This window comes from Phyllopteryx taeniolatus, chromosome 11, assembly GCF_024500385.1.
Source record: "Phyllopteryx taeniolatus isolate TA_2022b chromosome 11, UOR_Ptae_1.2, whole genome shotgun sequence".
NCBI lineage: Eukaryota > Metazoa > Chordata > Actinopteri > Syngnathiformes > Syngnathidae > Phyllopteryx > Phyllopteryx taeniolatus.
In genome coordinates, this window is record NC_084512.1 from 10,665,631 (window position 1) to 10,688,756 (window position 23,126).

Genomic DNA, 23,126 nt, shown 5'->3' on the forward strand with positions numbered 1-23,126 from the left:
AAAAAAGGTCATACAAAACACAATCCGCTCGTGAAAACTGACTTTGAAACACGTAGCAGACCTGCTTTGATGTTTCACACTTGACTGCCTGCCGCCTGTATAATGCATTTTATTTCGACATTTAAAAGTGCACATTTAGTTAGCGACGCACAACGCTTCCCCTTGGCATATTATGTTACTGCGCTGGTAATTGCCTTTGATGACTGCCGCATAGTGAGTAAACTGTTCACAGAGCTTTACTACTCACCTTTATGTTTTCTTTTATGGGTATGAACAGAATAAAGCACAAAAACCTAAGCAGAGCCACTGTGTTTTTCTTGTGAGAATCACACACTTTACAGTTGATTGGAAAGATTTTATTTAAATCATCCATATATAGAGTAATTGCTGGTCACATCCCAAATGAGATTAAAGAAGCTTGGACAAGAACCGACACTGCAAGGTGAAAACCTCTCACATCAGCATCTGTAAGTCTCAAATTTAGGCCAAAGTCTTACCTTAAATGGAACGACCCTGCCTTGGCAGAAACTCCCCCATCACTCACCAGCAGGATCATTAAAAGCCTTACCCTAAAAAAGGCGTGCAGCTCCATCCATCAGATGAACTGATATTGTCTGCTCTTAACGTAGTGTCTGTCTACAGCCGAGACAGTGTGGAAGACATTTCATCCTTCCACGGGCAGCCACATTCCCCAGGGAGGCCGTGAGGTGAGCCGGTACTCCTTAAATGACCGAGCACTCCCTGGAGGACGTACTAACAATATGTTTTTCCTGCTTGGACATGGAAGTGATCAATTCTCTCTCCTTGGTGGGTGCAAAATGGGCCGTGTCCCATTCCTCTGGACAACACGCACACAAAGCAGAACATATGACCTTTCACGCTTGAACCACTGTTTCCCCAAGGGGTTCAGGTTGGCGTTCCATATGTGTCTAAACTCTTTTTTTTTTTTTTTTTTTTTGATTAAGTGGTAAAATGTCTGAGTAACATACTGTAATCTATTTTCTTCAAATTAAGGCTCTTTTAGATTCTGCTAACCATCCATTTTGTATACAGTTTGTCCTCTTTAGGGTCAAAGGTAAACTGGAGCCTCAATCTGACATTGGGCGAGAGGCAGGATACATCTTGGACTGGTGGCCAGCCAATTGCAGGGCACGTGTAGCCGAATAACCAATCACACTTACATTCACACCTCCGGGAAATCTCAAGTCATCAGTGAATTTGACGCTTGTTTTTGGAATGTCCGGCATATCCGAAGAAAACTCACACAAGGAATGGGAGAACATTCAAACTCACACAGGAGGGCCTGAGCCTGAGGTGGATGTGCTAACCACTATGCTCTTCATGTTCCTCCATAAGTTTAGGCCTTAGTCTGGGGTCAGCTATGGTATTAATTTGGGTTTCAATGTTTTCGGGTTTTGGAGAGGCAGCATTGTGCCATTACATTATTGCTGGTTTTAATTGTAGTTTGTTTTTTTTAGATAATATTTGTATTTTTAATAAGGAGACTAGGGAATTTTCATATCATAGCAATGCTAAAACGCCAAATCTAATGATGACCAAAGAGATTTGCACAGCACTGAAGGTACAATAAAGTAACATTGATTTATACCTCGACTTTTTGTCACAATCTCAAGGGGAAAAAAAATATGTAATATATACTGTATACTGAATCATTTTAAGATTAACTGCGGATGGCAATGTAATCTTAGTACTGTACATTTTTGTGGATTTCTCTGTGGGACCTTGAGCTGAAAGAGTTTCTGAAACCCTGCCCTCACCTAACATTATTTTTGCAAACAGCTGAAAACAAAACAAAAAAAAAACATCCAATGGTGTGTCATATAGAAGTTCCATGACTTTGAAGGGATTACATCACAATGTTTGTTGCAGAGGACAAGTTTCAGCTTTTAGAGGGGCTGTTTTTCACAAAACCACAAACACACACACAAGCACTTTGCACAACCAGTGTAAACAGTTGTCTTTCAAGCAATTTTTACCACAATGTGTTGTTTAAACACATTTTTGTAACTCCCTGTAACATGTGATAAATATATTTATGTCACGGTTTAAGCATCGCTTAACCCCATGAACATTTTCTACCTCTTTACCGCTTATCCTCACTAGGGTCGTGGGCTGCTGGAGCCTATCCCAGCCATCTTTGGGCGGGAGGCGGGGTACACCCTGAACCGGTCACGAGCCAATCGCAGGGCACATATAAACAAACAACCATTCGCACTCACATTTACACCTACAGGCAGTTTTGAGTCTTCAATCAACCTCCCACGCATCCTTTTGGGATGTGGGAGGAAACCGGAGTGCCCGGAGAAAACCCACGTCGGCACGGGGAGAACATGCAAACTCCACACAGGCGGGGCCAGGATTTGAACCCCAGCCCCCAGAACTGTGAGGCAGATGTGCTAACCAATTTCTAACCACCGTGCCGGCTGCACAAACACTCCCTTCCATAAAATACCAGGGGCGCGCAGGCCAGTCAAGCCCGTCCCTTTCTTTAACCTGGCCCATCTAGCGTTAGATTTAGATTACATTAGCAAGAGTACTGTAATACTGTATTTGTTGCATTACATTTAAATTAGCATTTTTTTCATAAATTTGATTAATCCAAATGTATTTCTTTTTAATTTTCTATTAATTCGTATCATTAAATTAGTTAATACATTTATTGTAAATTAAAAACATTACAATAAAGTATTTTACAATTCTTATTTTATTTTATTAATTGTTTTATTCATCAGAATAAAATTAATTGTAAATGAAAACAAAACATTGAAATACTTAAAATCAACTTTTTTACATCCTTTTTTTATTTTACCTTATCTACGTCCTTTATAAAAAAATATTTAAAAATCTAATGCGTATCTTGAGCACAAAAAAATAAAACCTGCCCACCCTGCAATAGTCATAGTTTCGCGAAAGCTCGGACAACAGTCAAAGCTGATACCTTAGCCCAGGCATCCACAATCCATTCACATATGGTTGCATAACTCGCCCGGCGTTGCCTCCCAGTTTTAGTTGGTTTTTCACAGCGGCTGTGAGATGGCCGCGCATGGAGTCACAGATCAACAGGGACGGTGACGCGTGGAGAAAAACATCCGGTCTCTTTACGTACACCTCACTCATCCACTCTCTCATTTTCTCCTCGTCCATCCAGCCCTTTTGATTGGCCTTAACAATGACTTCGGCTGGAAACTTTTCTTTAGGCAGCGTCTTCTTAAAAATCCCCACAGGTGGCAGTTTCTGTGCATTACCATGGCAACCAAGGACAACAGTAAAAGCCGACTTCTTGTGCCCCGACCGTGCTGGTCCCCTTCTTCTCTACAGTGTGGTTCACAGAGATGTCGAAAGTGTGCGAAATTGAGCGGCACCTCGTCCATGTTGGTGATGTGGTTGGGCAGGATGTGTTTGTCGGCAATCTTTTTACTGCAGTAGGAGCAGAAAATAGCCAGCTTTTCCTTGTAATCCGCCGGAAGTTTCATAAAACGAAAGCACCAAGACGGACCTCCTTGAAAATGTTCGATTTTCATTTCTTCTGCAAGCGTTATTGCCCTCAGTCGAATGGTGACTGTAGAGACGCTTCTCCCGGCTGTTCTTTGCTCATTAACCCATTGCTCGAGTTGCTCTTCCAACTTGGGCCACCTCGCCTTGTTTCCGCGAAAACTCAGCTTCGTCTTCTTGACTTGGCGAAGCTCGTTTTCCTGCTTCCTCCACTTGCGGGGCCATGTTCCTCCGCATAACTGATAGCTTGCAGTTTAAACTGTGCTTCGTAAGCGTGTCTCTTCGTAGGTGCCATTTTCGGGGGTCCTTAGCCAAACCAAGCGCTATATACCTACTGGGGGCGTGCCTTTAGCGTCCTCCTTCACGTGCACCCTTCCCCCTTTATGTCCGCATGCTGTACTCAGTCACGTCCGCCTTTCCTCTATATAAGCAGCGTGTCGGCAGGAAATGCTCCCGGTCAGTCGAGCGGAGCGCTCATCAAAGTCAAACATAAGGTGTGCCGCATTATAAGGCGCCCCGTCCATTTTGGAGAAAATGTAAGACTTTTGAGTTCGCCTTATGGTCGTGAAAATACGGTATTTGTTTTTCTGTTTGTTTTCGGTTTTCAAAAATGTTTACACGAGTGGAAAAGGTTTCCCCACGGCGACCGCCTCTCATTTTGCCTCCACTACACTGGCACGGCTTTGCATGCTAGTTTGCAAGTGCTTTTCAGACGGGCTAAAAACATGAAATGAATCTATTTGCTTATCCTCCTTTCAGAAAGCACAAAATTGACATGCAACCCTGGGGACATCCGGTTAGTAGATCAGCTTCGAAGTCTATTTGCGTAACTAGTGCGCCCGTTTTTGCACATGCAAACCTTAAGTAAATTAAGCCCCGAATGAATTATTTCATTGTCTCGTTATCTTTTCAGGTCATCTACGCATGCTATCTATTCTCATTATTCTCATTTTAAGTGGTTGTACAAATAAAGTTGGATCGTAATAAAGGATCAATGTTAGCCTGTGGCTTTTTAGGGCTGTTTACACAACACCATTTTTAACTGAAAACAGGTAACAACTGTGTGGTTTTGGCTGATTATTTTAAAATAGCCTGAAAAGATGAACATCTCAAAATTGTTCTCAAAATGGATTACTGCAAGGACAGTTTTGATTATAAACACTGCAAACTGTCATCTGTGACTATGGGAAAAAAAGGTGTTACGTGACTACACATCATAGCCAAAACATGTCACGTTTGTTATGTTTGTGCTTATAAAACTTCTCCAGCAAAGTGTACATTTACTACATTGCTACAACATCCAGTGGAGTTGCACTTCTTACAGGTGCATCGCAACAAATTAGAATATCATGGAAAACTTTTTATAATTCTGATGATTTTACGTTAAAGTTAATGAAACACAAAATCCACCATCTAAAGAAATTTTAATATTAGATTCAACAAAACAATCAAAATTATTAATAAAGAAATTAGGTAGGTTTTAAGAAAAGTGTTTTACAGGTGTTTAATGAATCTATACAATTTGAGTTTCACTTTTTGAATTGAACCACTGAAATAAATTAACTTTTCCACAATATTCAAGTTTTTTTAGATACACCTCAACATGCTAAAACCACATATAGCCAACAAAGGGACTTCTAAGATGGTTTCAGGGAGGGGTCTTCTGTGTTTTATTTCAGTTTACCCGCTATGGGTCAAAGGTTCACCGGTGATTTCTCACTCACTACTGTTTTCATTGTGCTCGGGGGCTTGAAGAATGGCAGGAGGAAAAAGTCTCCACCAGATGGGACAGGACAGTGAGGTGCATGCTCTGGTGAGTATTTTATCCCCAAAGACAACATTTTGAAAGAATAATAAAGGTAAAATTACATTACATTACAAAAACATTTTTTATACCGCTTGTCCTCATTGGGGTTGTGGTCTGGTGGGATCTTATCATAGCTGACTTTGGTCAAGACACACCCTTGACTGGTTGCCGGTTAAACGCAGGACACATTATGGAGAAATAACCATTCATTCACATCGATGGACAATTTAGTCTTCAATTAACCTAATGCGTTTTTTTGGAATGTGGGAGGAAGTTCCTGGCGAAAACCCACACAAGCACTGGGAGAACATGCAAACTCTACACAGGAAGGCCTGAGCCAAAATTGAACCTGGAACCTCTCGACTGTGTGGCAGATGTGCTAACCACTTGTTTCACTGTGCTACATGTAGTAAATCTTCCTTTAGGGAAAAATAATAGCAGGAATGAAAAGTTTGCAACTGGTTAGCACATCTCCCTCACAGTTCAAATCAGGAACCCCGCCTGTGTAGAGTTTGCATTTTCTCTCTGTGCCTGGGTGGGTTTTCTCCGGGGGCACCGGTTTCCTCCCACATCCCAAAAACATGCGTGGTAGGTTGATTGAAGACTCTAAATTGACCGTAGGTGTGAATGTGAGTGCGAATGGTTGTTTGTTTTTATGTGCCCTGCGATTGGTTGGCTGGTTCAGGGTGTACTCCGCCTCCCACCCGGAGATAGCTGGGATAGGCTCCAGCACTCCCGTGACCCTTGTGAGGATAAGCGGTAAAGAAAATGGATGGATGGAAAAGTTTGTCAAAATGCACAGAAAAGAGGGGATGGTTGAAATTGTGCAAATTATATTTCAGCCAAGGCAAAAAAAAGTATACTGTATAATGTACAGTATACTAAAATAATGATGTCTCAATTTACTCACAAATTTACTTACTACTGTGAAATCTGGGTCTGTTTAGTTGAACACAAAGCTGCAGGATTTGAAGAATTACCTTGAAGAACCTTAAATCATAATTTTCAGACCGATTAAGTGAAATGCAATAGTTTCCCGCTGCACACCTGATAAGGAGCACACATGTGCTGTAGCACACTGGTTCAAAATCACTGATGTAACTTTAATTTAATACAAATATAAAAGTGTGAGTTTGCTTTTTTTTTTCCAATAAACTACCACGCCCAAGATAGAAAAGCCTATCAGAGACAGAAGACATGACCGACGAGGTGTCAATCGTTTGCCGTGCAGTCTTGGGCAGACTCTGGTCACCGGCACACCCCCACAGCCTCGCGCTTACCCGTTAGCTTGGGTTTTAGGAACTACAGCATGCTGACTATTTTGGAATATCTACCTATGGGGAAAAAAATGCCCATCCCTTGTTTGCAAACAACTGGGCAAGGCTAGCAAACAAAAGCACAGCACGGGATCTTAGGAAAGAATTCAGAAACTTTATATTCATTGCCTCTTTTTGTTTTTTAATTGATTCTACATTGCAAAAAAGAAAACTTCCTAACTGATAAATTTAGTGTTATGGCAACACACTCTATTACGAATAAGTCATGCTACGATGTAGCCAACGTAGCAGCCGTGGCTAACATTGGCTTGTTTACAGTGCTAATGCTAGCTTAGTATTGCTAGCACTGCTATTACGTTGACACTGCACAACGTTCTCTGTCATTATGCATTATAACTACGCACTTTCATAATTGCATGCTAGTATGAATGGCCGTGTTTGAGAATTTGGTCAGACTCGGGAGGGGGAGGGGGGGAAAGCAAACTCCCCCTTGAAGAATATTTTTACCTCAGTTTGGTTTGACCACAGAATAGTTCAGGTAATTTCTTGGAGCCTCAGCTGTGTTTTTCATTTGTTTCAGTGCCACTTTATAAACAGCTTCCCTGCAAAATATGCAGACTTGGCATAGAGACATTCTGCAATTAAATTATTGAAGATGTTTATTGATTCTGCATAAATCTTCTTCCTGCCTGATTGCGCAGCATAATTTATTCACCAGCTGAGTGATGAACTCAGTTGGTTTGAACTCGCGTGGAAAGCCTGAAAAGAGTTGAAGTGAAGCTTCATGTGCACAGAGATGATCAGACAGTTGTTCTTGGGGGAAATGAGCACCACCAGTTGTGCAATGGCCAAAAACCGGCTGGCATGAAATCCATCTATCCATCCATTCTCTCAGCCACTTATCCTCACTCGGGTCGCGACCATGCTGGAGCCTATCCCAGCTGACTTTGGGCAAGCGGCAGGGTACACACTGAACTTGTCGCCAGCCAATCGCTGGGCACATATAAACAAACAACCATTCACACTCACATTCACACCTACAGGCAATTTTCAAGTCTTCAATTACGCTCACAATAAATTTGGGCCTGCCAGGTCGGACCGGCATCTGCCCCCAACATCGGAGCCAACTCACCACCAGGTGGTGATCAGTTGACAGCTCCGACCCTCTCTTCACCCGAGTGTCCATTCAGGAAGTCACGGCAGCCGGCTGGGAGAACCTCTCCACGTCATGACAGGTGCGGAAGTGGCAGCAGCGTTATGACGCTCCTAATCAAGTGGCTAAAAGTTCTCGCAAACCACATCGCTGGGTCACTAGCAAGTTAACTGAAACACACACGTTAAACGATATGAGATTAACAAAAGCAATAAATACAGATCAGTAAGGACGAGAGGAGTGCTGGGTCGTGACCACGTGACGACCCACACCGCTGCTGGCAGCCAACGGCTCCCTGAAAAGAGGTAGTTGTTGTTCATTTGCGGCAATTTTTATTATTGTTTTTGTTTACACAGTAATTATCGCTTAACTATTTTATGCTACAGAAACGGAAGATAGACGGCACGGTGACCGACTGGTTAGAGCGTCAGCCTCACAGTTCTGAGGTGCGGGGTTCAATCCCCGTCCCCGCCTGTGTGGAGTTTGCATGTTCTCCCCGTGCCTGCGTGGGTTTTCTCCGGGCACTCCGGTTTCCTCCCACATCCCCAAAAAAACATGTATTAATTGGAGACTCTAAATTGCCTGTAGGCATGACTGTGAGTGCGAAGGGTTGTTTGTTTCTATGTGCCCTGCGATTGGCTGGCAACCAGTTCAGGGTGTACCCCGCCTCCTGCCCGATGACAGCTGGGATAGGCTCCAGCCCGCCCGCGACCCTAGTGAGGAGAAGCGGCTCAGAAAATGGATGGATGGATGGAGAAACGGAAGATAATATTTTTAGTAAGAGTTTTACAACTACGCTCCGCCTATTGCTCAGCAAAATGCCTCATTTTTGGTGCGCCACCAACTGGGCCACGGTGGGAAATGAATTGGGCATTCACTAAATATAAAAAGAATAAACTATTGAAGAATACAGCAGGATGTTAGAGGAGCTGACAGACTTAATCAGCATTTTGTCATCTCCTCTAGTATTGGATTGGGTGAAAATATTGTTTTTAAACAAAAAAAAGGTTGTAGATTTCAGCTTTAAGAATCTTTAATTGACCTGACATCAGTGGTGGGAAAGTGACAAAATACAAATACTTATTTACTGTACTCAAGTCAATTTTTCAGGTGTCTGTACTTGAGCATTTAGTTTTCAAATGACTTTTACCCCCTACATTTAAACAACAACAAAAAACTTTGTACTCCTTTGTTCCTGCTTTGTCAAACTAGGCTTGTTACTACAGGTAGTTGAACCTCCGCGGATGATAACGCAAGATAAAAAAAAAAAGACGTAAACAGAGGGAGTAAAGTTCAACCCTGATGGAGATCTTGATTAATTGAGATTCATTTTTAAACCGGAAAAAAAGGACAGCAGAGACATGAAGGAATGTGAACTGGGGAGCATTAAAGACATTGATGGAACAGCTTCGGAGAAGCTAGATATTCTCCATCCATGGCCTTACTTAAGAGAACAGTTTGATGTCAGCTCTATGATTGATTCATGACAAGTGAGTTGTGTCTTGTTCAACCTAAAAACCACCAGCTTCTGGCCTTCAAAAAATATGTTTCCATTGTGCCAAGTTATCGAAAGAGGCATTCTATTCAATTGGCAATACAAATTCTGTTTACTTTTGCACTTAAATACTTTCCAGAGTCTGTAATTTACACATGCTTTTGTGATGTGAAAGGAAACCAGAGTACCAGGGGAAAACCCATGCAAGTAACAGGAGAAACCAAATTCCACTGGAAGGCTGGAGCTGAGATTCTAACCCCAAACCTCAACTGTGAGGTAGACACAATAACCAGTATACCACCATGCTGCCATTATAAAATATTAGAAAGTTAATACTCTTAAAATATTTGAAAAGTCAGAACTTGTAACCAGTGGCGTGGCGGTGGCCACTCGGAAGAGGGCATCCCCATGTTGTGAATAGGGGGCATACACTTGTCCTGTGCGCCCCGGGCATCAGTGGAGCTATACACGCCACTGCTTGTCATAGTGCACTGCGTTGTTCTGGATCCTATTATACTGTGCAGTGTACCTAATGAAGGGTCCAGCGAGTGTAAACCCATACAGAAGCAATTTCATCCCAAGTGAGTAAACATATTGTCTTTCTACTGTACATGTTTCTGTTCCAAACCATCTGGATCCCCCCCCCCCACAGCCATTGTATGAGACCAACTGCCTAATGGGCCTCAGTGTGGTGCCACCACCGATTCTATTAAGATGTGGGCTCGTTTCGGAGGAAGGCCTTTGTGTTGTGCGTGTGTGCACGTGCGCACTGGGTCTCTAGAGTCTGTAGGTTGCCTCAAGCTGATAGATGGTGAGTCTTCTGGCTTGGAAAATGCTTTTCAGCCTGTCAGCAGCATGAGAGAGGCATTGTGGGGGGGGGCTGCACTAGCACTCAGCTGTGTTTACAAGGCAAGGCTGCGCACTCTGAAGATGATTCCGCCCAGGCCCGCTACACAAGACTGGATCATACGGAGACAAAGCAACAGCACACCACCTTCACCACTGCACACCCTCTGCCACTTTGTCTTCCAATTAGCTACAGCGCCGCTGCCGAGGTGAGATAACAAAAGAAGCTTGTATCCTCTACAGACCTCACTAGAGGAGCTTTATTAGCGTATTGATAGCGTCGACATGTCAACACTGCCCCCACTTGCCTGGAAGGATGCCTACACGTTCTCTGTGAGGGGCCATCACCAAAGTGGCTACAAAAGGAAAACAGCAGGACACATCATCAGGCAGGACGCTACATACTGTAATTAGTGAGAAACAATGGGCAATAAATAGCAATTATGGGAATGCACAGTAAATTAAAAACAAGATCATCCCATGAAACTACAACAAAAAATGTTTGGAATGAACAAGATTTCCCATTGGTCACCATGCAGTCAGTTGAGCAAACAGCTGTTTTTTTTTTTTTTCTCTGCCAACTGATATTTTATCCTTGAAATTTGCTTCTATACGTGCAAATATTTAAATAAACAAAAGCATAATGTACTTGTTTTATATGATTGTATTAGGGCCACAATGAAAAGAAGACAAAATGCACACAAAAAAAGTAACATGAATTAAAAAAATTAAACTTTTTTTAAATGTTACAAGAATCTTAATGAGAAAAATTATTACAAAAAAACTCAATACTGCATTGATGTGAAAAGTCAAAATATTGTATATGACAAATGAGAAAAAATATTTTTTTCAAGGATAAAGTAATACATATTTATTAGAAAGAACATATATACCTGTGTTTTAATGAGGACTGCTATTAAGGATGCTGTCAAGTTAAACTTTACTATAAGAGTCGATGTTTTGCCACACAAACACCATCGTCAATGTAATTATGTAAACGTGTGTCTGTTCCTGAGAAAAAACTACCAACACCAAAATCACCTTATGTATGGTGGATTTGTTTGATCAACCTTACAGGTAAGTGTTTCTAATATTCAATATTATCCAATGAATATATGATAGGTTATGCTAGGAAACTTATTTGCATAATATATATTATATAATATAATACAGCTTTTCTTCTTTTAACTTTACGACTTTTGTTGACGTAAATTTACGTTTTATTTTGTTTTTATCAGTGTAGCCCTAATACTCCTTTGTAATTTCACCCTTCAGCCACAAAGCAGAGTAATTGCATTTTCACAACAGTGTTCAAGTTAGCACCACAGCCACAAAATTACATAAAGTCCACTTGTAAAGAACAAAATACAAAAAGAGCCACAAGACCTAAACACTAACCTAAGCACTTCTGTGCATGACTATAACCATGTAAAGGATCTCTTAGATTGTCTTCTTGGTCCCACAAATAATCAAAAAGTGGTGTAAATTTGGGGGTTTGGTCTCTGTGTTGGTCATTTGAGTTTTATGATTGGTAATTTATAACAAAAGACCAACCCTTAATTGAAAACTACACTTTCAAAATAATGTCTTTTTTTGATATCTTAACTGGAACAAAATTTGCCTGAGAAGCCCGAAGACACTCAGCTACTTTGAATTAAAGTGTTATATCCCTGCATATATAAAATGTGTTTTTCAGCAAAACATGAATTGGAGACTTTCAGCAGTTCCACAGGGGGGCTGCTTACAAAATGCTCTGAGTGTGGTTTTACATGAAATGGGGATGGGGTCAGTTCTGCTGCAGTGCAGGTCAGGCTCCCAGTTTGAGTGCTCATAAAACACAACAGGCATCCGCTTCAGATGTCCCAGCTGTCACTGAAGTACTGGTCCTCTTCCTCCTCTTCTTCCTCCTCCAAAATCCCATTTTCCACAGGGTCGTCTTCGTCCTGCGATGCATGAACATGCACCTCCTCCTCGACTTCCTCTCTGAGCAGAGCGAGCATGTTTTGCAAAGTGGTTTTAACTTCCTGAACTTGCTTCTCCAGTGACTGTGCGGCGTGGGTTAGGGAAGACTCCGTTGGAGTTAACACACTTGCATTGAAATCAACTTAAGAGACACAAATATCAGAACAAAACGTGGCACTTGCGGCTCTAGATGCTTAACGGTAATAGCAGTTACCTGATAAAGTCATCAATGTTCAATTTGGCCACCGAGCTGATTACTAGGACAGATCATCACGCCGTAGTCGATTTAACCCCATGCACTTGAAGAGTGAATTGGAGCAATTCGCTATTCATGATCTCATCAGTGGTGCTGGGTGGCAAGTCCCATGCAAAGCGACTCTACAGCTGCATTATTCATGAGCCATCAATGGCCGGGATAGAGGCTGTCATCACAGGGGACTTGTTTAACCTGCTTGGAAACCCAAATCAAGCCTGCGAGGGTCCGGCTAAAGCGTTAAATCAAAGGGGCGGTCTGACGGCAGATGGAGCCCGATGGCTCGTTTTACTGTTTCAATGGACACAGATTGTCCCCATCCATAATTAAACGGTCATTAAATATAGCCTGAATTCCACAGAAGGTTCGGCAACACAGCACAGTGAAGGTTGTTGAATCTGTACTTCAACCATGGCTTATGCAGGGTGCCCACAAAGTCTCTTCACGATCAAAAGAAATATTACAAAAGCAATTGATAAGAAATATTAATCAGACTTGTACTTAGTGGCTATCAAATTGAGTTTTAACCAATGAATTTGTTTATTTCAGGGACCCTGTTGATGAAATAGATGTTGTTCATAGTAATTTCTCTCCTTATCAATTTTCACTCAATCCACACTAAATTTTGTAAACCGGCTTATGACAGTTACTCGAGCAAGTAACGTTTGGAAGCAAGAAGGGTCAAAATAATCATAAAACAACTTAAGGAGATATCTGCAGTATGTGTGCCCAAAGCATCTTGAGCTCAAACGATTACTAACCACAAAGGTCAAATATAAAAGCATTTAGCTTAAAAAAAAAAAAAAAAAAAAAACAGTTTTTGAAATGCCACAAGCCTCATACCGCAATTGTGAATGACTTAAAATGTTATACACAAGTCTAGCTCAATGTGTTCGACAAAATGCCCTTTAGACAACAAGACAGTCATAGTGAATTTGTTGTTGTAATTTGCATGAACTTATATTCAGTCCTGTGACATATATTGTATGTTCTACACACAATTATAAACACAGAGCCACACAGGACATGCACATCCATAGAATTTGAGTGGGATTGGTTGAAAAAACAGGATGTTTTTGCAGTTAATTGTCCGTACTCGGGCGGCACGGTGGTCGACTGGTTAGAGCGTCAGCCTCACAGTTCAATCCCCGGCCCCGCCTGTGTGGAGTTTGCATGTTCTCCCCGTGCCTGTGTGGGTTTTCTCCGGGCACTCCGGTTTCCTCCCACATCCCAAAAGCATGCATGGTAGGTCAATTGAAAACTCTAAATTGCCCGTAGGTGTGTATGTGAGTGCGAATGATTGTTTGTTTGTATGTGCCCTGCGATTGGCTGGCAACCAGTTCAGGGTGTACCCCGCCTCCTGCCCGATGACAGCTGGGATAGGCTCCAGCACGCCCGCGACCCTAGTGAGGGGAAGCGGCTCAGAAAATGGATGGATGGATGGATGGATGTCCGTACTCACTTAATCATCATAAAATGTTGTCACGATATTCTATGAATTATTTTGAGCACAACAAATGCCAAAACCCATCCATTCATCCATTTTCAAGAGCACTTTTTCCTCATTAGGGTTAAGGGGGAGCTGGAGTCAATCCCAGCTGACTTTGGCTTCTCAGTGGGGTACACCCTGGACTGGTCACAAGGCAATCGCAGGATACGTCACAGCTATGGAAAATTTTGAGTCTTCAATTAACTTTATCCTCTAATAATGTATGTTTGTGGAATGTGGGAAGAAGTCTGAGTATCCGGAGAAAACCCAAACAAGCCCAGGAAGAACATGCCAATTCCACACAAGAGGGCTGAGATTCAAACCCCGAATCTCAGAGCCACCTTGCTGCCAGATGCCAATTACCTAAAAATCATTGTGGTTGAAAAACCACCATCGATGTACCGTACAGTATATACCACAAATGGCAATGAGAAGAATTTTCTCTGGAATTTAGTCGTCTGTCCTCACAGAGGACACACAGAGGCAGAGGTTTTAATCTTCTAATTTCTATGGCACCGAGAGCATTCTCCCGGGTTTGGTTCCTGTTCAATTTGTACGAATAAACAACAATATTGTCCTTTTTCCTCAGTGACCTCAAGTCTTCACATTGCTTTGTGCAAGCGTTAACATACTTCCAAGAAGCAAAGATGAATGACACTGAAAAATGCAAACACAGAGGTAGAGAAGAGGCGAGCCAGTCTGGTTTTGACAGCTTGCTAAAAGAGCAAGAGGCCGTACTGACCATGATAACATGATGGAAGACCGAAATATCTGATCAGACATGAACAGAGTGCAGAAAAGAAGGAACAGGAAAATGTACAACACTGATCTTTGACTTTGAAATGTAAAATTGATTGAATGTATGGTGCCTTTTGTACAATGTAAAGACTTGAGGCTCATCTTCATCCCTGTCTTGGACTATCAATTTTTTCAAAACAAATGAGGAAAAACACAGTAATCTACATCCAATCAGCTTTCTAATTAGCACGGAAAATGAAGCAGTGTGACCTATAATCAGCTTCAACCCTTCCATGTGACTCATTATCATGGATATTATAATGTTCTCCAAGCCAGATACTGCAGGCAAGAACAGGTGCAGAGTGGATGGGTGGTGAGTGTACGTGTACGTGTGTGTGTGTGTGTGTGTGTGTGTGTGTTGGGGGGTTAGTGAAAAAATGAAGTTGAAGGTATGAAAGCTTTGCAGTCAAGACAGTGACATTCCTCTATTTGCCACAGCTTTGCCCCTGTCTGCCTACTTTAATCTCGGTGCCCAAGAATGGCAACCCGCATCGACGACACTCCAATAACCTCACTTGGACTTTTACCATGTTATTTTCTAGGTGGCACATCATGCCTGTCAAGAGAAATTTTCTGATCCCCGCTCAGCTTCAATTACGCAGAATGTCAGATACGACAGCTTGAGCTATTTATTCTCCACCTAACATTGGAGAGCTAACTTTTGGTAGCGTGCATGTTGGTAAGCCTCCAGGAAACCGCAGGTCTCAAAGATGGTGAGAAAGAGAAACATTTATACTATTTTTCACATGTGTATATCTAGAAAGAAAGGATATCAGCGAGGGTCTGATCCCGGTTCAGTATGGCCGTCTGTAAGTCGTCCTCCAGGGTCATTAGTCTGTCACTGATCAGCTCACAGCGCTCGGCCAGGTCTGCTGCCTCATCATCGCTGGACACATCCTGCTGGGAGAAGGCAACAGTGGATGAAGGAAAGATGTTTGACAACGATGCCTGCCTATTACTATAGTGACAATACTCATCGCAATCCTCTGCGTCTGGTATTCATTTCCATCCATCCATTTTCTTTACCACTTATCCTCACTAAGGTCACGGGCTGCTGGAGCTTATCCCAGCTACCTTCGGGCGGGAGGCAGGGTGCACCCTGAACACCGCACCAGCCAATCGCAGGGCACATAGAAACAAACAACCACTCGCACTCACATTCACACCTACGGGCAATTTAGAGTCGTCAATCAACCTACCACGCATGTTTTGGGAATGTGGGAGGACTCCACACAGGCGGCACCGGGATTTGAACCCCGGTCCCCAGAACGGTGAGGCAGATGTGCTAACTGGTCGTGCACCGTGCCGACTGATATTCATTTCAATATGGAAAATTGATTTGAATTCAAATTGATTGCGCTCGGTCACAGAACAAAGTTGAGTTAAACTTGATACATCACTGTAGTGTAATATATTGATGATCATTATCCATAACGAATACACGAGGGAAATGCAAGAGACCTCCAAGCTGGTATATGTAAAACTTTACCCATCTGGAATAGCCATGGGTCCCAGAGAATTATCAGACCAACGTGCACTGTGTTGGTATCTGATAACCCTCCAGACATCGTGTATACACCGACTAGTCACAACATTTTGACCACTTGCACAATCTAATGAGATGCAATACAAGAGCTGTATCAAAACCTCTGCCTTTACAAGGATAAAAATGCTCAGTTTTGATTGAGACTCATAATTAAAGTATTTAATTATGTTTATTAATGCCCACATTAAGTACTTCACAGTATTGAATACATGCAATTCATCATACAGGGAGCTGAGTCTAATATTTTGATTCTGTTATGTAGCTAAATGAGGTAGGCAAAATAATAGCAACACCTCCCAATATGATGCAGTGGAACTCGACTGCGAACTCCAACCACAGTAATTAACATATTGCTCAGCTAATACCTCTCAGATTGTGTCAGTTCAAATTTGGGATGCATACTTGTACTCTTCAAAGAGGCTGTAATGAGCCATGGTTATGCATATCATCGAGGATTTAATAAGTTACAATATGCACAATACAGAATGTAGAGGAGAACTATGTATCTTAACACCAACACATGTGTGTATATATATATATACACACACATACACACAGGAATAGCTAGGATGTGTTTAAATGCGGTAGTAAGAGTTCTTTAATATCTTTTAATAAAAGTACTATACTTTAGTTTGTAGAGAACCACCATGGACCAGTGTTTCTTGAAAAAGGTTTAGTTGTGTATCAATGAACGCTATAAAATAATGTGCTCTAACGTGAACACTTAAGAGCTTTGAAAGGTTTGGAGATATAACATGGCTTTTTTTATGTAAATATTAAATAGCTTTTTTGAGTCATGTGTCCTCAATGTTTGTGTTTGGGCTTACATACGCTCTGTTGCTGAATGAACCTCCAGTTATAAATGAATTATAGTGCTTATTTTTGGCTGACATCTTGCAAAATTTCCATGAGAATGTTGTTGAAATGTATCTGATCCAGAATGTTTATTTTGAATGAGAACCCTGGAGAATTGTTGGACAGTAAACTAACACAGTGCACTAGGGCACTTAAGCATTGAGGGAACAGAGCCGGCCATAATTAGAGCAGCGTCTTTTGAAGACATTGTGTCCTAGTTTTTTTTCGGGCAAGGAGAACACGTACACACACTCACACATAAGAGTAACCAGAGACACTTAAAACACACACACACACACACTGTTCCTATCAAGAGAGTCACATCTGAGTCATGGCTGCAGGTAGAAAATATCAACTCCCCGCAGCTCAAAGGTGTCACAACAATGAGAATAGAGTCAATTCTCTGCATTGTGCACAAAAAGCACTCCCTCTTAGATGATGCAACAAACATGTACAACAAAGAACAACTAAAAGCCAGAGGCACTACACCATGATGTACCAGCCATCTCCAAAGCAATTGAGATAAACCAAACAAAAATAGCTCAGGTAATGATTGGAGATAATGCTTTCAAGATAACATTATTCTCATGTGTGCGACAGTTTAAGTGTATGTCCTTCCCCACTACATATGAAACTAGGATTCATGTCCTCCATCAACAAAAGGAAAGCCAGTCGAGCTAAAGCGTCACTTTGCTGTTTGTTTTCAGGCTGTAAAGGTTAGCAGCTTCTTTAGCAGATAAGAGTGCCGTGTTTGTGTAGCAGATTGATTCCATTCTCCAGCCTCCAGTCGCTCTTGCCAAAAGTCAATAGGACCCGAGGAGAGAAAGCTCAGTGTACACACACTGTGACAATCTTGATAGGTTTGTTTGTGACTTTTTCCAAAGAAGATATTCCACCATTCAACAGCCATCATCCGGATCAGCACATTGCACTCTTCTTGCTGTTGACAAATGTGATCCGTGACCCAAGTGAGGATAAGCGGTACGGAAAATGGATGGATGGATCGATTTCAGTGTCATGTGCATGCCAAACTGCATAGGTGAGACTTGTCAGCACCGGCACGGCATAGTGGCAGTTTGATGAACCTTTGCGCTAATGTGCAGGGACCCCCAGTAAACAAAGCAGGCGTAATCAAATTATGTAGAAATGCAATACTCGGATGCACGCAGGCCTTGTCATCGTTATCTCGGCAATCAAGACTCGAAGGCAGCATGTAACTGTTGTGCTCCCCAGGGTCCTGTTCAGTCAGACAATATAAAATGCATAAACATGGCACCAGCTTTACATTTGTGATTTAGGTGACTTAAAAATACTGTACAAAAGAATTTTAATGTCAAAACTACGTACATTAAATACATGATAATAAACTCCTCTGTCTGTTCCACATCTCAGACCACCAATACAAGCTTGCTTAAATGCTTGTCCCACAAGCTAAAGTACAAATACTTATTTATGGTATGGTATGGTATCAGTTTATTGTCAGTCCTTAATTTAATGTATATGGAATACATAATTTTAGTTAATCATTTTATTATTTTTCAAGGATCAACATTTTAACACTTCAACGAATCAACTAATATACTGTGATACAGTATATAACTATAATATAGCATCCATTGAGCGGGTTGCCAAACATAATAACCAGAAACCGCCACTGGACACCATGTTAAATAATCAAACTATTCATTTAGCAATTTTCATCCATCCATCCATTTTCTGAACCGCTTACCCTCATTGGAGTCGTGGGCGTGCTGGAGCCTATCCCAGCTAACTCTGGGCAAGGGGTGTGGTACACCCTGAACTGGTTGCCAGCCAATCGCAGGTCACATATAGACAAACAACCACTCGCATTCACATTCACACCTACGGGTAATTTAGAGTTGTCAATTCACCCACCATGCATGTTTTTGGGATGTGGGAGGAAACCGGAGTACCCGGAGAAAACCCACGCAGGCACGGGGAGAACATGCAAACTCCACACAGCTGAGGCCGGATTTGAACCCGGGTCCTCAGAACTGTGAGGCAGATGTGCTAACCAGTCGTCCACCACTTATCCATTTTCAATATGGCTTATTCTCATTAGGGTCGGGGGTGAGTTGATACCTATCCAAGCTGACTTTGGGCAGGAGGCAGACTACACCCCGGACTGGTTGCTATCCAATCGTACTCTAACAATACCGTAATGATTTGTTAATAATTAAAAGTGCATCGCTTAGATGTGTAAACCCAGAATCCCATCAGAGCAAATGGTCACTACATACTAGTTTTCCGCTGCCATGCAGAATGAGGAGGGTACTAAAAGAACCTTGAGAGGATAAAAGAACAATTAGAAGACATTAGAAGGAAATTGAGTAGTGCTGAAACACACACACGCACACACAAATCAATCTCCATTGGGCCAGCGGGCCAGCAGCTTAGCAGCAGCTAAGTGGAAATCATTTACTTAAAGTCATTACGGAAAGGAGAAAGAGGTCAGAATGTGTTCTTGCCAGAGAATTCAGCTCTGCCACAAACCCACAGTAATGTCGTCAACGCCACCAGGATGAAGTTGGCATCTAATTTTTTCACTCACTAATGGGACTCACAGTTTGTTTTGCCTTTATGCATTCATATGAACTTGTTTTCTAATAGCTACTGTGTTTCAAATCTCGCTGCCAGAGGCAAATCATTCCAAACAAGCTGTTTATTTGCCTTTTTCATTTAGATAATTAAGACCGTCAGCCTCACAGTTCTGAGGTGCGGAGTTCAATCCCCGTCCCCGCCTGTGTGGAGTTTGCATGTTCTCCCCGTGCCTGCGTGGGTTTTCTCCGGGCACTCCGGTTTCCTCCCACATCCCAAAAACATGCATTAATTGGAGACTCTAAATTGCCCGTAGGCATGACTGTGAGTGCGAATGGTTGTTTGTTTGTATGTGCCCTGCGATTGGCTGGCAACCAGTTCAGGGTGTACCCCGCCTCCTGCCCGATGACAGCTGGGATAGGCTCCAGCATGCCCGCGACCCTAGTGAGGAGAAGCGGCTCGGAAAATGGATGGATAGATGGAAGATAACCAAAATATTTGAAATGCCAATCAATCATAACAATGCATTTATCATTACATCAATGCCCAGTGAGAGTGTAAATAAAAAATAAGCACAAGTGTTTAGGTCCAGTCTTAGTAACTGTCCAAGACCAGTTAATTCTAACAAATTTTTCATCTATAAACTGCATTATCTGCACAACAATTCACATTCCTGTACAGCAGCTGTAAATGAGCATCAGCCTCCATCTAAGTATTTCAAATAGGGGCATGATAAAAATGTTGAATACAAGTTTGTAAATCTGCAAAAGAGAGAGCGTTCACATGCAGATCACTATTGATCAGTCGAAAATGCATCTGAGGTCATGTTTGAGTCAAGGTCAACTAATGGATTGTTCTGCATCCCAGCACACCAACATGAATAAAAGTGACACTTAAATTACAGTGAGAACATTCAGGCACACAGTGACGGTATTAACATGACTAACCTGTGGGTTATTATCCTCCATGCAGAACAAAAACTCCTCCAATTTCTGCAAAAAAAGGGAAACATTTGTTGAAGCCACACAGACGTAAATCGGCTCATGAATTATTAAAAATGCAATTTACATCGGTTGTCTCCTATATGTGAGCAGCAGCAACATTGTAATGATGCTGGAATTATTCATCAGCAAATGTGACGAGAGAACAACAGACTAAATGACAGCAGATTCCTTTGTTAGTATTCAAAGTGAGTTAATTATCTAGTGCAGGCCAACATATTGTTTGTGGCTTCAGGTTATATGCTTATATGTACACGTATAAGCAAAGGTTCAATTATAAGTTTTAATTAAAAAGTTGTGCAGTTATTTAGGTTATGTTTTTCAATAAACATGAGTGAAGTTCACCTGCATTTTCCTGAAACTTTCCCATATACAGGCAGCCATCACATTTTTGGGCGTAGCGGTTTAATATAGTAACACCAATTTATGGCATTCCATTTCTTTTTAGAGTAAAACAGTAATTTTGCTGTCACCCCACCAGCTGATCTCATTCATTATATCTTATCCCCCAGCGACGTAATCAATTTGTCACATACTGTTTTTGTGGGACTCAACCTATGATACTAGTTGTCTGCAGCTTTGAAAACATGTCAACTGAATCAAAATTACAGAGACAGTTATTATTTTCTTGGGTCTAAAATGACTGTAATAAAGTATCAGCTCTAGTCGTTTGTGTTATTCATGTGTTGTCAATCAAGTCAAACAGTAGGAACAGAATTAAACATACATGAAATAAATGATTATGTATTTTGCTTTAGATTGTGCAACTATACAAAATAAATCCTGTTTATAACTTGGATGTTTCCATCATAGAAGATTGAGGAGTGAACCGTGCACAGCTTGGTTGGCTCTCTCACCTTTGACTTCTTGGAGAAATGTTAGGACAGGCTAGACTTTAGCAGGGAAACAAAAGCAGAGAGAAACAAAAGGAAAGCAGAAAGTAGATTTGTGCGGTTCACATAATGCAATCAGACAGAGCAGGTAAAGAGGACACCGGTGCAAAATGTAGATGTAGGTTCGTGCAAAGCAGGACCGTTATAAGCTACAACCTAATGGGAGAGAAAAACATGACAAAACTGTGAAGGTGGACTAGATTTCCTATATCAACTATAGGCACAATTAACGATTCAATTGTCAATTCCAATGACATTTTTAAAGTACTATTTTCAACGACCAATTAAGGAATTAACTGATTATGCCTATCCCAAGTTCTCAGTGGCAAAACTGACAAACTTGTTACAGTCTGAGCAACTCATGTTGAGATAAGCAATGTGAAATTCAGAATGTGAGCTGCTGCTGAAAAACGGCAAATATTACATTTCTGGGAGCCAATATAACAAATATAGCTTCGCAAAAACATGTCTGGCAAGTGCTCCCTTTTTTCTTCTTCTTATTTTGATGCCTGCTGGCTATGTTGACTTTGTTCTTATCTCAGACGAGACTGTCAGACTTCGTGGGTGGAGGCAAGTGTGAGGAGAGGAGTGAATGATTCGGGCTCTGCCCTGGAGCAGCGGCTTCAAATCACTGGTCAAATAGCACCCGTGCACACGCATGCACATGCCTCATGCATCTCACTAACAACGCACGTGGTCATGAACAAATGGTAGAATGTGTAGAATGAAGGGCAATGTGTCCATATGGTTGCCTCTCAAATGTCTTTTTTCTTCCACGGCGCAAACACACTGATGACACTGTGTGCTCATCTTACTGTTGCCCTACAAAATTAGCGAATGTTTGCCAAACAAATGGTGAAAGTGAAACCTCATTTGATCTTTTAGAGGCAGGCATGGGTGTAAGGAACCTGCAAAAGCTGAAACGTCACAAAGGGCCATGTTTTGAGATGTAAATCTCATTTTACATGCGTGGCACCGCATGTAAACACAGGCATTACATACTGTATACAGTAGTTAATAATACATTTTGTTGTTAAGAAATGTAGAGGCTGTGTTACCTTGGTGAACTCAGAGTTCTGTAAATTGGCCTCGGGACACCAGCGGCCGCCTAAAGCAGTCAACATGGCGCAGTCTTCTTCCTCTTTGGGGCACATTTGAGTTGAAGCATAGCCAGTTGTGGTGAGATGGTCGTCCACGTCCGCTCCACTGCAGATGGATATCCGTAGCTGCAAGCCTCGTAAGAACAAGTGACACGCCTCCAGGTCGGCCTCCCAAATCCGCTCCAAGCCTGAGCAGCTACAGCTAATGTCATATGAAAATGGGAAAATATGACAATATATGCAGACCTGAGACAAAATTATGTTTTCTTTCAGCGTTTTCATGCAAGTATGATGACAAAAAAAACAAGCCACAGGTGCTTCTTGCTCATATAAGAAACAGCAGTATTATTATTCTTATCATTGCAAAGTAAATTGTATTTTCTCAGACTAAAAAAATACACTGAGCCCATGCACATTCGCAAATTCACTTTTGCGTTGATTTTTGGGGGGGAAGTTTGTCCTCTGTTATTTGGTGAAAAGCAGACACAGAACGGTGCCTTGAGATACAGGTAAGAGTTTATTTTGCTCCGTGACCCCGCTCATAACCCAAAACACTTGTATCTCAAATCAACTTTCCCC

The 23,126-nt window shown here is 41.8% G+C and overlaps 1 protein-coding gene across 7 annotated transcripts in view; it reads right to left on the reverse strand.

Annotated features, from left to right (window-relative positions):
- Nucleotides 1-10,329: 10,329 nt before the first annotated feature.
- disc1 (DISC1 scaffold protein) overlaps nucleotides 10,330-23,126 on the reverse strand; it is a 62,188-nt gene continuing 49,391 nt past the window's right edge. For 5 of the 7 annotated variants that reach the window (XM_061789175.1, XM_061789174.1, XM_061789177.1 and 2 more), the window contains 3 exons: nucleotides 22,506-22,749; nucleotides 20,501-20,545; nucleotides 10,330-15,493 (listed from right to left, as the gene is read on the reverse strand). In XM_061789175.1, the coding sequence (XP_061645159.1) occupies nucleotides 15,350-15,493; nucleotides 20,501-20,545; nucleotides 22,506-22,749 (433 nt within the window). In that variant the 3' untranslated portion in view covers nucleotides 10,330-15,349. The remainder of the gene's footprint in view (nucleotides 15,494-20,500; nucleotides 20,546-22,505; nucleotides 22,750-23,126) is intronic. The other 2 variants (XM_061789178.1, XM_061789176.1) reach the window with 1 other exon arrangement.